The following is a 16,743-nucleotide window of genomic DNA, read 5'->3' on the forward strand; positions in this document are numbered from 1 at the left end:
ATAAATGATTCCTTTTAGTTCTATAATTAAAAAATAAATAAGATGACTGTTTAAGTAGTATATTTGCTCCATATTTTTCTTATGCTGGATTTACCCTTGGTTACTAAACAATAGATCTTTCAGCTTGAGATTCCTCAGGGGAGAGAGTATATTAGCTTTGTTAAACACGCAAAGAAACTCCTGTGCTGCCTTTTTGTATTAGTAGTAACAAGTATTTTGAAAGGTATATCTGTCTGCTTTTTTAACTAAATTGCTGTAGCTTTTAGCTTTTTATTAGCTGCTACTCTGAGAATGGCTGTCAGCTGAAGAATTTAGCTGTGTACTACAGAATAGTTGTGACTTTATACTCAAAGGCTCAAGAATAATGAGGCTAAATTCTGAAAATAAAGATAATTCTTACAAGGCAAAGTCCTAGGCTATAGAGCTTAACAACAGTTTTCTTTGGATTTGGGGGGTACAAAGATCACATTAAAAGTAGTCCCATTGGTTTGTTGGTGAATATTTAGTTTTACGTATAAAGATCACTGGAAATATTCCTAGATATACCTTTTAAGGTAGTGGCTAAAAAGAGCACACGCATGCTGTGAAGAGAAGGTAGGAGGTATTTCAAAATTTACAAGTTGTCTTTTTTCCTTTTGCATCTTTATTTACAGGAAAACAAAACAGCTGAGTCAGTTCTGATCATGCTTATGGAATAGAAATAGTTCACTTAAATATAGTAGTCACATGTGGAGCTTCCTCCAAAGCTCTAGGGATGGCACTCAAAAGATTTTTGAGTTCTACACTGTTTAAATCAAAGAGACTTAATATTTTCCTCACTATACCAAAGCAAACCCTCTGTGCAAAGACTGCCTAAACATTTTATTGATATTTTTTTAGTTGAGTAATCTAGATTTAGTTTAAATCTTTAAATGCTACACAATTTAAAAGTTTTTACTTTGAAGAAGCTGCAGCTGGGACTGTGTTAGTTGCAGGTTTTTAACGTGTGCCTCAGTTCATCCTACTGATCTGTAACAGAACTTCATCTGATGCAACCTAGTATTGTTTTTTTAACCAGTTTTAAGTGAGCTCTGAGGAAGCAGATTGTTTTCATCATCATTTTGTAGTCAGTTTCAGTTTTTCCTCTGGTGAGATAGCATATTTGATAATTAGAAGTTGTTAATGACAAAAACATGAAGTAAGAGATGTTAACTGTAAGGGTTTTCTAATTGTAGGCATTTCAGATGACAGATTTCGGTTTTGCACCCTGTGTCCTACGTATTTTGCAGCTTTGCAGTTCCCTTGCACTTCAGGGTGCAGAGCCAGCCTTGTGGCTGCCTGGGATGGAGTGGCCCAGTCTTGGGGAGCCTGAGGCTTACCTGCTCCATGCAGGCTCTTCCACGTGCTCCTGCTGCTGGAAGGGGGAAGGGAAGAGTGTCTTTATTTCAATTACTTGACTTACTAATTAGTAACTTAGTCAGCTGAGCTGATGCCCTCTAAGATACTCTTATATTCTGCAGTCTAGCTGCTCATTAGCTACAGCTTGTGCATCTGACTTGTAAATGCCACTTTAAAAATATGAGCAGTCCCTTAATATTTTTGCCTGGCAGTACAGTGTTACTTGTCTGTTATTAGATATTTTAATCCTTAAAAACCTTATCATTGGTACAGAATAGCAGGGTCTGCCTTCTTGAGGTTCTTAGGATAAAGCTGATGCCAGTTTTCAGATATTGTGACATAAAAAAGGTGCAGTCACCCTGTAGCTTTGTGATTTGGGGTACCTGTATTTGGGAACTTTGGACTGTGGATGGGAGCTTCTCATTAGATTAATCTTAGAGCTCAGGTATTAGTGTTTTTTCCCTTGAATTTGCACTGGGTATCTGGCAAGATGAGGAATGTTTTCTAAATGTACTGGTAGGTGGTATACAAGCTTCTATAGTGCCGGAGAGGACACCATAAACACATTTATGTGTAACAGTAAAATGTTTTACCTTTATAACATGTCTTTGACAAATGTGTATAGAATTATACAAACCTGCAGCTGTATTAATGGAACTTTTGCGGCTGCAAAATAACAAAAATCTTGATGTAGATGCTGCAGATGTATGTATTTGTGATAGGTCAGGACCTAAATTTGTCTCCTTATCCTCTATTGCACTTTGATTGCAATTAATGTCACACCTTGATGAATAAAACATGAGTTGTGGAGGGCACCCCTGAAAGTGATAGCGCACAGCAACACAGCAGCGTGAGCTGCAGTAGGTGGCCAAAATAAGTGTTTTCCACAAGCCTAATGGCTTGTCAAAATGTATTGTGTATTTCTTGCCTGAACTGATAAAGTAATAAAAGGTATTATTACCTAGTTCTGACATGATTTGGTTATGCAAGTTTGTGGAGCTTGATAAAACGCTTGAGCTGTGCTTTCCATCTGATCCCATAGAGATGGGTGTTCAATATAATGACTGAGATGTCATGATTATTTTCTCTATTTGTTCCATCTAGCTGAGGGGTTTAAAAATCTGCCCTTGTTACCTGGGCTTGCTCTTTTCTTTTGCAGTCAAAGCAAGCCTGATGTTATTATCAATATTTCAGATTTGATTATGGACAACTCATCCAGAGACTTCCATTAAAATTGTAGAGCACTTTGTGCAGCAAAGCTTTGAGACACTCTAAAGATCTGTTTGTTCTACATTGTCTATTTATACTTGATTGACCTAAAATAGCTAGGAAAAAGGTTGTTCATGCCTGGCTGGAAAATGTCCACCCCTGGTTACAGTGGATAGTAGCACTTTCTTTGAGACATGATTTCAGAAACACAGTACTTATTCATTTTTACCTTATACTGTTTTCAAGCAATAGTCAAATCCTCCAAACATGTCTGGTAACCACAGTGTTTGTGTTAAGCTTCAGTTCGTTGCAGGTCTTCTCAGCTGACAAAGTTGGGCTTTATAAAAGCTGCTAAAATTAGCCAGCCCTTCCCTGCTGATCTCATAATATTGGAATAGGCTCTCATAAATGGTGTGGTTTGAAAATTCAGCATGAATCTAATAGAGCACACTTTGTTAAGGTTATTGGACATGGCGCTTCCAGTAACTGCACCTTTATTTGCTTGTTGAGTTTTCTTTAAATTTCTGTCACTAGTCAGGGTAGGAAAGCATACAATGAAGAATGCAAGAAGATTAAAAAAGTTCTTTTGCCATAAGCTTGTGCTCTCTTTTAAGGAACTAGCACTGGTAAATATTTGCTGGGAACTTAAACAGCATGCAAGGTACTTCACCGGGTCTGGATCAGTTGAATATTTTTAATAACTGGTTATTATTTTAAATACATGTTTTTATTCACAGAATTTCTTAGAGTAGTCTCCCATAGAATAATATTTGGGTTTCTTCTGAAATGTGAGGCAAGCAAATAGCAGAAGGTACCAGATTTGTAGATCTGATACCAGGTATTTTCAGTTTCGTTTCTATGAACCAGCTACCTCTTGCAGGTTGACACCAGGGGTACAGTCAGCATCTAGATACTGTGTTAGAAGAATTAGTCAGTTCTAGTATTCTGGTAGAGACATCTTCACAAAGAAAGCATGGAAATGTACGTACTTACTGGAGTTGAGATTCACATGGCTTATAGTGAAGGAATATGTGCACTCTGCAATACCAAAGTAATAATTAAAAAATAAGTAATTCCTGAGGTGAGCTTCTAACAACTCCTGCCTTCCTTTACAGGGCACAAAACTATGGATAATAATGGAATATTTGGGTGGAGGGTCAGCTTTAGATCTTGTAAGTACATGATTACTTTTGTTTGCATTATAAGTACTAGTGAACCTTATTTCATTGTGCTTTCATATCTCTCAAAGTCTGGTCCCTGGAGATGGGTGATGCTGTATCACTGCTGCTCCAAATTGTGTGAATTTGAAGGGTAGTTCTGTTATGTTGAGTTGATGTTGATTTTTTTCATTTTTGTTGTTTGTGTTCAAGCATTAGGAGGCATCCATTTTTTCTCAGTCAAATGTAAGGCAGGGTTTTTTTAGCTTGAGAAGTACTGTTCTTTAATGTGTGTTGGGGTTTTGGGTTTTGAGTCATCTGTCCATCCCCTGCCCCCTCCTTCCAGTAGAAGATCCATTACAGTTGAATTAAAAAATGGTTCCTTTGAGACCAGATCTCAGGAATGAATGAAGTGTGTGCCCCACAGAGTACAGTTAATTTTAACAAGTTAAAAGGTGTTTGGTTTTCCAATTTTGGGTATTTTCAGTTAAGCATGGAGGTTTTTTACTTAAAAGATGGTGTAGTATTCATGAAGGATGTAGCTGAGACACTGAAGAGCACAGTCCTCTGCATGTGGATGTGGTTTCCCCATAAAGTACAGCTCTGCCTCAGCTCTACAGCTTAGTGACCCACCCTTTCCTGTAAGATAACCCAGTGTTTGTGTGATTCTGAACAAAGAATATTGCATCTTCACTACTACGGAGTGGTATTTGCTACCTGTGGTCCTGTCTGCAAGGGCTGAAGTAGGTGCTTAACTTCACAAATCTATTTAAACTTCTTAATGAAATTACATCACATCAACTCAGCTACAGGAATGCAAAAGCATAGTAATTATGTGTAGTGTGTAGTAGTTTGCAGCTCTGGAACTTAATCTTTTTGAGAAAGGGGCTGTGAGATACTTTTAACACTTAGGAGTAACTGATAGTCTTCTGTGGAGTGTCAGAAATAACGAGACAACTCTTAGTAGTGACAGCTGAAACCACTGACCCTTTAGAAGAATAAAAGTGTTAAGTTTTGCCTCACTTTGCCATGTCATAACCTCAGGATGTTCTCTGTTTCAGTGTTGTTGTGTTGTTTTTCTTTTTAGAGCAGAATCACCCACCTTAATTGCCTCTGTTTTATTTACATAGCTTTCTAGTGTGCACAGTTTACATTTATTCCATGATAGCAACTTTAGCATGTTATGTTCTTGATGCAAATGCAAGCATGGAATAAAATATGCTGGAAGAAGAAGAAGAAAAAAATAATTAAACTAGAAAAGATATCAAGTCAGTAAACAAAGTTATTTTGGAATAAACGGAGTTTCTTAATTTGCCTAATCTAAAATGCATGATTCAGTTTGCTGTCTACTAGGAAACTATGACTTTGTGGAAAGTTAGTTCTAGCTTCTCATGTGCATTACAAGCTGGGGCGAGTGTATGTTAGAACATACACACTGTGTATGTTAGAAAAGTAACAGCATTTTCAATTTATTACCAGTAGAGATGTGAAGGTGATCATTCCAATGGCACCTCTTTTTGACAGAATGTTGGCATACTGAATGGAATATTTTATTCTGTTTGTTCTTTAAAAATATTTCAAGCTTAAGATTTAATTAAATCAATAAGGAGGCAAATATGAGATACAAAACTAACCTTCTTTTAATGTGTCTTTTCTGTATAGCTGCGTGCTGGCCCATTTGATGAGTTCCAGATTGCTACCATGCTGAAGGAAATCTTGAAAGGTCTTGACTACCTACACTCAGAGAAGAAAATTCACAGGGATATAAAAGGTGCATAATATTTTAAATGTTACCTTTTAGAGATTTTAAAATCAGAAGAACAGTAACCTAATTTAGATATTCTGTTCCTTCCCCTTGGCAGCTGCCAATGTGTTGTTATCAGAACAAGGTGATGTTAAACTTGCTGATTTTGGAGTTGCTGGGCAGCTGACAGACACACAAATCAAGAGGAATACCTTTGTTGGAACTCCATTTTGGATGGCCCCTGAAGTTATTCAGCAGTCAGCATATGATTCAAAAGTAAGTGTGAGAATACTTTTTCTTTGGATCTTCAAATCCAACAGGAATGACTTTGGTTTATGTGTGTTCAGCTCTATCGGTATGGAGAAAAAGAATAGATTTCAAATGACAGGGTTTCAGTAGAAGTGTTTGCATGTCACTCTGCTCACATGCAAGACCCATGTAAACTCACTAAGTACATTGATGCTTTCATGTTAAGATAAGAGAAACTCCCTGGATGGTTGGTTGGTTTTGTCATTTCAGTTAAATGTTTCGTATTTACTTCAAACAGTAACAAAGCTCTCACAAGTTAGAATGCCACCAGAATTTACCAGCTTATTTCAAGCCAAGATGATGGTTGAAATTTTACTCTATTCTCAGATTTTTATAAACAGCCTGGGGTATAATTCCTTTAATGGTCTTTCTGAGGACCTGTTTAATGCTGAAGATTTTAGCACAGGTGACTGATCTTGAGAAGGAAAAACTTATCTTTACCCACAGATATGTAGCTGTGGTTGCATTATGGTACCTTGTACATTGCTTTTTCATGGGAGCTGCTGATGGATGACTGATTGGAAAGGAGAGTTTCCCAGTGTAAACGAGCAGTAGAAAAGCCCATATTAACCCCTTGAGGACAAGGGGTAGGTTAGACATTAGGAGGAAATTCTTCATTGTGAAGGTGATGAGACAAAAAAATATCAGCATGCAGCAGTTTTGCTGTCTAAACAAATACTGAATTAGACAGGGAATTTGTGGCAGTTTGTAGTTCATTATATAGAAAAAAAATCAAAGGAAGATAATTTCTGAAGCTTTTTACCAAAAGCATGTGTTTAGGTGCACATTTTAACTTGCTGTCAATGTCACAGCAGTGACAAAGTGTGCAACAAAAGTGATATGATGTAGGTGTCAAAGTTACTAAAGACTGGTTAAGTTAGCCAGGTCTTTAAAAATCACAAGTAAAAAAAATTACAACCCTTCAAGTATTAGAAATAAATCTTTGTGCAATATCTGCTTAGACCAAAATTTAATTTTATTACATAGACGTAGTATATGTGAAGATTTCAGTTATTAAATACTTGGTCATGATTTAATAGTGATTAATTTTGTACTAAAAGTACCTCTTCCCTTTCTCAGGCTGACATCTGGTCTCTGGGGATCACTGCTATTGAACTAGCCAAAGGGGAGCCTCCCAACTCTGACATGCATCCGATGAGAGTTCTCTTCCTCATTCCAAAAAACAATCCTCCAACTTTATTAGGAGAATTCAGTAAACCTTTTAAAGAATTCATTGATGCATGTCTGAATAAGGACCCAACATTTGTGAGTAGATACGTGTGTTTGTGTGTACAGATGTTTTGTTTTTTACTCTCATGCTTGCAAAGCACTTTGCTGTCATGCATTGTAATTGATTGTAATAATTTTAGAGAATCTATTTTCCACTGTAAGTAGTCGTGCTGGTTTTTAATAGCTTTGTCTCCATCCTGGTCTCTTGTTTAAAATACTGAAAGGGGGAGGGGGAATGCTGAGATAAATAATGGTGACAGAGGCAGCTTCCTAAAATGCGCTCAAACCTGAGGCAAATGTCAGAAGAGAAGCTTTAACAGAGGAGGGAACTTAAACCTTTTTCTACAGAAGAACTTTTGCTGTCTCTCTGAATTCTGCTTACAAGGAAATGTTGCATTGGAGGATTTTGATTAGTCATTTTCCTGGGTGTGTACCTTCTAGCATAGAAGGATAAGCAGTATAGTCTGTGTGCAACTTGGTCATATTTTTAGAGTGCTTGTAAATGAGGATTACTGGCTTTTCTTGACTTCCTGTTTCACTAATTTCCTGATAGTATATGAGTTAACTCCAGAAATCAGTTGTCTTACTAAACCTCCCCTATTAGCATTTAAAATAATGAGATGTTGGCATAACATTAAATATGGAAGTGTTTCTTACAGCGCCCTACTGCAAAAGAACTGCTGAAGCACAAGTTCATTATGAAAAATGCCAAGAAGACTTCGTATCTGACAGAACTGATTGATAGGTTTAAGAGGTGGAAAGCAGAGGGACATAGTAGTGATGAAAGTGATTCCGATGGTTCAGATTCGTAAGTTTATTTTCAGTTTAATCTCTTTTGGTCTTTTTTAATGTTACTTTTTTATGTTACTTTTATGTTTGTTGCAGTTTGTGTAATTAACTCCTTTTCTGTCTGTCTTTGTTCCTTATATTTTTTGTTGGTGTCTCTCAAGAAAACCCCTTGTATGAACCTAAAGACTTAATGTCTAAGTCAAGCCATGCTCTCATTATCTCTATAAACTTTCTCTCTCTGAACTCAGTTTCAGTTCTGTTGAAGTGCTGTGCATTTTCTAGTCTAGGGCTAGTGGTTATACCAAAAACAATGAATCACAGTTAGCAATATCGCAGAGCAAGGTTGAGGTGTACGAAGAAGTTTGCACAGTGCTTGTGGAACAGCATACAGTCTGTAAGTCTCTTGCATCTCTGGATATCAGATAACTGGTTTAATGGGCTGCCATGGGAGAAGGTAGACTTTATGGGTAAATAATGTCTTCTGTTTGCTTTGATAGTATTTCAGTTTATTCAGCCTCTGAAGTTTTCTTTTAAAAGTTCAGTTAATGTTTCAAGACACATTTTTTCCTCTTAAGGAATACAGAACTAATCCACATAGATTTATTATGTATTGGGGTTACCCCTGCTTGCTTAGCATTATGTTGTGGCTAGTGTTATGTACTTGGTGTTACTGTTTGCAGGGAGTCCAGCAACAAGGAGAATAACTCTCATCCTGAGTGGAGCTTCACCACGGTTCGGAAGAAGCCAGATGCAAAGAAGCTGCAGAACGGGACGGTATGTAGAGTCTGAAGAGTTCTGCTTTCTGAGGGCTGCTTTTGAAGCCGACTTGAAGAAGATAGTGCTAAAACTTAGTCATTATTCTCTTTTCCTAAGAACTGGCTCTCTTTGTAGTTAAAGAGGTGATGATCATTAGTGGTGTTTCCTATGCCCAGGTCAGTCTTAAATGCAAAAGACACTGCGTGCCAGTAGATCGGTGTCTGTCTGTAGAGGTGGGAATTTAAAGACTTACTAGAGAGGAAAAACTAAACAATTTTTCTGATGATGTGTGATGTTGTTTCAGATGTGTCATCAAGCATCTGTTTATACACCACGTAATGTTTGTTGATGTACTGTGCCTTCATTGCTTTGTAATATATCTCAAGAGCTTTGTTGAATTTAACTGAACTTTGAAAATCACACATGCTGTGCTAAATGCAGTGTATATGTCATTTATCCTTATTTATCAACTTCTAGGATCAGGATCTTGTTAAAACCCTGAGTTGCTTAACTATGATAATCACCCCTGTGTTTGCTGAGGTAAGTCTTGACTTAAATAAACTTGTTGGAATGTGTTACCCAAGTGCCTGATAAGTTTTATAAGGTTTTTCTGTTTTGGTTTGCCACTCAGCTCAAGCAGCAGGACACAAATAATGCCAGCAGAAAGAAAGCAATTGAGGAACTTGAGAAAAGCATCAATATGGCAGAAGCAACGTGTCCAGGGATCACAGATAAGATGGTGAAGAAACTTATGGAGAAATTTCAGAAGTAAGTTAAGGATTTATTATTTTTTTTATACCTTGGGGAAAAAAAAAAAAGGTTTGTTTTTAAAGAAAAATTTAAGTAGCTATGCACAGAAAGGTTATCTTACCCTGAACTTCTTATGTTGGGTAAATTTCAGTAGCTTAATGATAAGTGACAGTGCTTTAAAAGTTTAGCCTTGGTGATTTTATGTAGTAACACTTCTGTTTCAGACTTAAACTAATAATAACTAACTGTATAGAATCATAGAATGGGTAAGGTTGGAAGTGACCTTAAAGATCATCAGGTCCCAACCTCCCTGCTATGAGCAGGGACACCTCCCACCAGACCAGGCTGCACAAGCCTCATCCAACCTGACCTTGAACACCTCCAGGGAGGGGGCATCAACAGCCTCCCTGGGCAACATGTTCCTGTGCCTTCCTACCCTCATGGTGAAGAATTTTTTCCTGATGTCCAACTCTTTCAGTTTAAAACCATTTCCCCTTGTCCTGTCACTGCTCTCTCTGGTGAAGAGCCCCTCCCCAGCTTTCCTGTAGCCCTTCAGGCACTGGAAGGTGCTCTAAGGTCTCCCCAGAGCCTTCTCTTCTCCAGGCTGAACAGCCCCAACTCTCTCAGCCTGTCATCTGTTTAGTCTTCTAGTCCTGCAGTTTTACTGTAGTTGTTACACCTTCCTTTAATTTAGCTTGTCATTTTGTCATAGGCATATTTATAGGGAGTCATGGAGCAGGGGAATCCTTAGCTTATCTTTTTGGGGAGTGTCTTCTTGAGAATGTCACTTCTGTTTTTTTTTTCTTATGAACTGTTGAAACGAAGGCATGTGTGAGTTCAGTGATGCAAAAATAGTTATGTACTGTTTGCCAAGCTGAATCAACATAACTAAAAAATTCTTACTTGCATTTTTATCTCCAGATTCTCTGTTAATGACTCATCCTAAGAAACTTCACATAATTGACTGCTGTTTCGTATGGACCCAGTGAAACCCACCAAAACTACTTCAAGCTTGGCAGTGCTTAGCTCATGAGCTCCTTGTGCCTTTTGGATCTTTGCAACATATTGATGGTGATTGAGGATTTGGAAGAACCTACTCAACTATTTTGTGGCAGTGCACATGGTTTTATATTTTCAGGAAATCATTTTGTAAAGAACAACTTTTAATATTGTAGTTTCACCTGTTTAATCTGATAAATGTTGAGGTGCAGTTTTGCTTTTAGAAAATAACCATTACTTTAGTTCATAGAAAGTGCAAGTATGTTTTGATGCTGTTTTGTTCCTGTACATGGGGATGTACAGGCCTTTTGTATTCATGAGTTAAAACTTTTGTAACTCACTAACAAGCTTCAGAGAAAATAGCTTTTTCACAGGCCTATTCAAAACATGTAATGTAGTGGCAAGGGTATTGCTGTAGCACCTGCTTCAACCAGCATTTAGTTATTGTGCTCTGGACACCAGACCTGCAACAGTATCTTATTATCATTCTAAATTGGTACAGTATTTTTAGGCAGCTCTATGATTAAATACATTTGAGAGCAATATGTCAATAGTTTTGCAGGTGATATGTAGCAACAACAGGGATATCCTGATGTACAGTGTATGTGTTACCTTTTAGAACAGGTTTCAAAGTAGTCATTCAATCTTACATCATCATGGTAGGAAAATTTAAAGCAATACAGTTGAGGGGGTGGGGCTTTTGGCAATAATGGACAAAACCTGAAGTCCAGTTTAACTTAATTTAATGTGTTTTTTTTCCTCTGAGTATAACATGCCTGGGTGGAAGGGAGCCAGAGAAGCCGAGCGTCACGTGAAACATACCTCACAAGCAGGTATAAGTGTAACACCAGCATTCTGTGTGGTGGTGTTGTTTCTCCTGTAAGATATTTATACACATCTTTTTGTTGTTCTGAAATACCTTCAATACAGTACTTCAACCTAATTTGTTTATAATTTTCTGAAAGTGTATTTTAAATATGTATTTACCAGTTAATATGCAAATAACTGAGTTATAGATATTCTTTCACAAAGAGGTAGTACTGTGCAGTACTGAGTGATTTTTTTTCTCTTTTTTCATAAAAAATAGGTAAGACTATAAAGTTGCTTTCAGTTATATATTTATGGTACTGCTAGATGGGTAATGTCTTTTCTTCTGGTTGGGTTTTTTTTTTTTCCCTTTTTCAACCCAGTATGTATATTATGCTGAAGTTTTGAACTGGGATTGTTTTTCAATACTTAGCTGTGGAACTGTTGGTGTAAATTTATTTTTTATAAAGGCTGGGTGTGTTTATTTTATGGTTCAGACCTGCACATTTTGTTTTTGCACAAAAGTCATTTTAAAGAATCTGAAATATATCTGCCAAATATGGAAAAAAGTAATGGTGTGCAAATAAATACTGCATTTTTAGTCAAAATGTTGCCATTACATCATTTTTATATAAAGGACACTTGTGAGAGATGGTGGTTAGATATGCCAAGGACAATTATTTTCAATGGTGCCTACACTGTAAAAAAAAAAAAAAATTACTTTTAACTCCTTGTTTTAATTTTAAAGAAATGTTTCTGTTTAAAACTTTCATCTGCTATATAACTGAAATTCGATTAGAATTTATATCTGAGAAAAAAAGTCTGGAAATAGTTTTTGAAAACAATAATGTTATGGATTAAATAAATATTTTTATAAATGTAAAAGCAGCAAAAGTTGTAAATACAGTTGATCTGAAGCTTTACAAAATAACTGCATCACAGAAACAAATTGTAGTGCTCCTCTAGCTTCTGTAGTTGTTAGTATTGTAAATCTGTTTATAGATGAAGCTTATTTCAATGTTTTGGGGGGTTTTAAATGGTTTAAAAATAAATATTTAAGTTCTGTAAACTTTCATGAGCTTCTTCTGTTGTGCATTTTATTCTGGAGTTCAGTAGGTGTGCAGAGGTGTGGATCTACCTTTTGGAAACCTGTGTTCTGGGTCAGGAAAGGTGCTCTGTGCAGAGAGTTGTGTGGTTGCTTTGGAAAGGTTTGGGGCCCCCCCACCCTGTTCCTGTTGGGAGGGCATCTACCAGCTGCTGCAGCACAGGGAATGCTGAGGGCAGATGGAGAAGCCCCGGGGTTCAGTTTGATTCCTCAAGTGGAGCCTTCAGGATCTGTGTGCTCGGATGAACGGCTGGTGACACCATGACAGAGGGAACCTTGCTGTGGAGGGAAGGCACCAACAGGCCTGAGCCACAGTTACCTCAGCTAATTTCAGCAGGCTCAGCCCATATCTCATTTGAAAGAGGTCTCCTGCATTCCATACAGATTTCTTAGAATTAGAACCGTGTCACTTCCTGTAAGGTGTTCTTTTCATGTGGGAGGCTGAGGGGATTGGTGATGGGAATTCCTCCCAAGTTCAGTAACTGGTGGCTCTTCCCTGCTGCTGCAGGGTCTTCATGCAACTCTAAACCATTCTGGGTAGACAGGGTTAGTGGCCTCAGGGGGATATTGGAGCCTGTCTGTGATATGACTAACAAATTGCCTCCTCTTTTCCTGTGAAATGGGTGGGATGTATACCTACCTCATAGGACAGTGTGGGCAAAAACTCATCCACGTGTGTATAAACCAGCCTTGTTCTCTGCAAGTCCATTCTACTTGGTTTTATTCTACTGTGGATGGCATTTCTGCACCTAAAGCCTCTGTGCATTGTCAGACTACAATAACACTAAAGAATGGATGTCTGTGTTACTGCTTTCCAGAGAACAGTTGTCTTTTTCCCCACCAGGTGTTAGTTATTGATGAAGTCTGTAACTCAAGCAGCAGTATTCTGTTGCTGGCAGATAGCTAATGGAAAGATAAATCAAAATATTCATGCAGAAACCAGGTTCTTGCTTCTTTAGGTCACTGGGCTTCCCACTGTAGCTTGAGAAGAATTGATACTGAACTAGTCTTACCAAAGTAGTCTGAATCTCAGAGAAATTTGTTTGTTCTTGGGTAAATGAGTCCTTTATCAGTGTAACCATTCTTAAATCCTTGGTGTCTGACTCCTCTAGAAGGCTTCTGTTCAATAAGACACCTAGACACCTGTCACTGCATTCCTTGGAATGGCTGTAGCTGAACAGGAAAGTGTGGAGCTGCTTCTTGTGTTTGCACAAAGTTTAACAATTGTTGAAGGCCTGACTTCTATCACACTGTTTTATGACTTAACACTGGAATAAAATTATTTTCCTTCTTTGCAGAGTTTCAGTGGAATTATGTTGGCTCACCTCATTTCACATTTTTCCAATAAAGGAAGTAACACTTGGTGCAGAGATGAGGTAAATGCACTGGTCCCTGTCTTAGTGCTTCTCCAACTGCAGTTCTTTATACTGTGTCCATTTTGCTTCTATCCTAACACCCACACCTCTGCCTCAAAACTTGTCAAACGTTCTGCAGCTGAATTTCAAGATTAGTTTCATCTAAGTCTCATATGAACCCCAGTTATTGCAGTCCAGTAGCTTTATGTTTTGACACTAATGTTGCTTTGCCTCCTCTGCCTTTTCATAGTTCTGGTGTAAGGGCCATTAACATGTTCCAGGTACTGTTGTTGTCTTGTCTTTCAGCAGCAGCAGAATAAATCATTCCATGTCTTCTCTCCAGCCTCATTTTCTTCCCCAGTGAGACGTGGGAATAGATGTTCTTAACCTCTTTTGGGTGAACAGGGCTGAGCAGGGGCTGTGGGGAAGGACTTAATTATTCAAGGGTTATTTCAATTGTTCCTTGACATGTGAGCCATTGTTTACTGAGATTGTTGCTTTATTTTAGTCCCAAGAAAACTAGTTTATACAATTAATTTAGCTTGAATATGTTAATTTCTGTCACTCATGAGTTGCTTTGTTCCTCTGCTCTTGCTGACCATCATGTAGGATGTGTTGAGGCACAGTGCACACACTGTCCCCCAGTGCTCTCTAGTCAATGGAAAAAAATCCAAAAATAGTTCCCAAGTCCTGGTTTTTCCCTCGATGCTGTTTTTCCAGCATAGTCCTGAATGCCAGAGCTGGCAGCTCCTGGAGACTGGGGCAGTGTGACTGTATGTTGATCCCTCTTGGTGGGACTGTTTCTGGGATGTCCCCAAGGTACAGCTGACCTGGGCCAGCTTTTATTGGTATCTCCACATGCTGTCAGGAGGTAACAGCAATTGTACTTTGGCCTTTGTGCTTAAGAGACCCCTTTAAGGGACATTCTCTGATGGTTGTATCTACTGGCTCTATTTGAAACACTGCTGCTTCTTTTCCCCTCTGCCAAATCCTGCATATAGTTTGTCAAGTGCTGTATTGAGTCCTGGTTCTTGCTCTTTCCAAGGTGCAGGGCTTTGGGAAAGGGAAGAAACAAACTCTCTAACCAGAGAAACAACTCTCAAACCAGAAAGTTTATCCCTTTTTTTTTTTTTTTAATAAAACCTGTGCCAAAGCAGCATGTGGGGTCTCTGTAGTTCCCAGCTTCTTCATCACAGGATAACCAGGAACAAAAGCAAACCTTACACTGTGCTCTCTTGTTGATTTAATGCATTTCTTTGGGCAAACAGCCAAGAATGTGGGTGTTTTCAGGGTTCTCACCAAGCCTCTGCAGCCACTGAGACAGTGAAGGCACAGAGAGAGGCAGGAAGCTGCTGCTGAAGAGGGAAACCAGCCTGGCTGTTCCATGGAGCAACATGGGAGCTGGGAGGCACAGAGGGAGGTGGGCAGAGGTCCCTGCTGGGCTGGGATGTAGACTTGGCAGAAGGAAGACACCAAAACTCAGGTGTGAACAACTGATTTTTATTGTCCAGCTACTAAACCACAGGTCACGCACAGTGACCAGGGCCCATAAAGCCCAGTTCTTTTTACATTTAAACCTGTTTTCTGCCTTTGCCCATTCTGGCTGGTCACAGTGGTTTCCTAACTGGATTTACTGGGCTGTCCCTCCCTCTCCTTACAGTCACATCCTACAGGGTCTTCTAGGGTTGTTCTTAAAACACCTCCTTAATGCCACTGTGATCACAGCTGCCTGTTTCTTTCCTAACCCTTTCTGAGATCTTTTTCTAACCCCTGCTGCTTGACTGGGCCTGTTTCAGAGGATCAACGCCCCCCCCCTTACATGCCTCACTCCCCCAGATCTCAGCAGGGCACTGAGATGCTGGGGCTATGGAGCATCTGCCTGAAAATAACAGCTGATGGGCCTAAGAAAAGCTCTTAAACAGGATCATTCCCAGAATCACAGAATTATGGAGGCTGGAAAAGCCCTCTGAGCTCATCAAGTCCAGCCTATGACCCTTGTCCACTTCCCAGTTCTCACTGGGGGATGTTTACAAGCACCACACTGGCGTGTTCCTTGGGGAAAGACAATGCTCTAAACTGGCCACAGAGAAGACAGAGCAGTTTGCTTCTTCCGTGGCTCCAAGCATCACATGAACTACCCTACACATGCAGCCTTGTCCTGAAGGGCAAGGTGCTCCCTACAACATTGGAGAGGCAGGATGAAGGAGATGGGCTCTGTGCTGAAGCATTAGCCCTGTCCATGGAGGCTACAGCTCCCGGAGCAGCCTCCCCTGCCATCCTGCTCCTCTCCAAATGGGCCTCAAACGCTTTTCCTACCACTGTGCTTCTCTGCAGTTGTGAAAAAGCAGATATGTTTTTTTGTTTGGGTTTTGTTGGGGTTTTTTTCTTTCTTTTTTTCTCCCTACCATGGTAAGACTTCAGCAGCTGAGTGCCAAGCATGGCCAGACTTCAGGAAAGCCCAGGCCCCTCTGGCTGGAACAGAACCTCCATGTGTAAGTGGCAGAGATGTGCCAGCTTCCAAGCACGGTGCCAGGGGATGGGTCCTTCTGAACACTGCCCTGCTGCCCATCAGCACATCCTCTAGAGCTAACAGCACGGAAACCACACAAGCCCACCAAAGACCCACAAGCAGTCCCCAGCCCTCTGCAGCCCCAGTCTGTGGCAGCCACCTCTGCTCCCTCCAGCCGGCGTCGGACACCTAGGTGAAGTACCTGGCGTCCCCGTGGGAAGTCCTCTCCTCATCCTCTTCGTCCAGCTGGAGGCTGCCGGAGGAGAGGCGCAGCCGGGCCCGCAGTGCCCGCCCGTGCAGGGAGCAGTACTCGGCTGCCAGGAGGTCGGAGTCCGAGTCGCTGGACTCGGTGCTGCTGCCCACGTAGCGCTCGGCCGGTCGCCGCGACACGTGCCAGAAGCCCCCTGCCCTCCTGCTGCTGAGCGCCGGGCACGGGCCCAGCGGCCGGAACTCGGAGCCGAAGGGGAAGCGAATGGCTTTCATGTCCGACTGGCTCCAGGAGCGCTTGGGAGGCTGCTCCTGCAGGCTGTGCCCCAAGGAGCAAGGCAGAGCCCTGCGCTGCCCTGCCAGGGCCAGGCCCGTGCCCTCGCCAGGCAGCTCCCCCATCCAAGTCCCACTCGGGCTCCGGCTGGGGGGTTTTGCAGCCC

The 16,743-nt window shown here is 40.2% G+C and overlaps 2 protein-coding genes across 2 annotated transcripts in view; one reads left to right on the top strand and one right to left on the bottom strand.

Annotated features, from left to right (window-relative positions):
- Positions 1-12,015, top strand: part of STK26 (serine/threonine protein kinase 26) — a 14,938-nt gene extending 2,923 nt beyond the window's left edge. The window contains exons 2-10 of the mRNA XM_010004760.1: positions 3,702-3,758; positions 5,406-5,514; positions 5,606-5,763; positions 6,877-7,062; positions 7,686-7,834; positions 8,496-8,589; positions 9,049-9,111; positions 9,203-9,339; positions 10,243-12,015. Of these exons, the coding sequence (XP_010003062.1) occupies positions 3,723-3,758; positions 5,406-5,514; positions 5,606-5,763; positions 6,877-7,062; positions 7,686-7,834; positions 8,496-8,589; positions 9,049-9,111; positions 9,203-9,339; positions 10,243-10,267 (957 nt within the window). The 5' untranslated portion in view covers positions 3,702-3,722 and the 3' untranslated portion in view covers positions 10,268-12,015. The remainder of the gene's footprint in view (positions 1-3,701; positions 3,759-5,405; positions 5,515-5,605; positions 5,764-6,876; positions 7,063-7,685; positions 7,835-8,495; positions 8,590-9,048; positions 9,112-9,202; positions 9,340-10,242) is intronic.
- A 4,270-nt stretch (positions 12,016-16,285) lies between these two features.
- FRMD7 (FERM domain containing 7) overlaps positions 16,286-16,743 on the bottom strand; it is a 12,658-nt gene continuing 12,200 nt past the window's right edge. Inside the window, exon 12 of the mRNA XM_010004765.1 lies at positions 16,286-16,724. Within this exon, the coding sequence (XP_010003067.1) occupies positions 16,286-16,724 (439 nt within the window). The remainder of the gene's footprint in view (positions 16,725-16,743) is intronic.

Source organism: Chaetura pelagica, unplaced genomic scaffold, assembly GCF_000747805.2.
Source record: "Chaetura pelagica isolate M959 unplaced genomic scaffold, ChaPel_1.0 scaffold129, whole genome shotgun sequence".
In the NCBI taxonomy this organism is placed as follows: Eukaryota; Metazoa; Chordata; class Aves; order Apodiformes; family Apodidae; genus Chaetura; species Chaetura pelagica.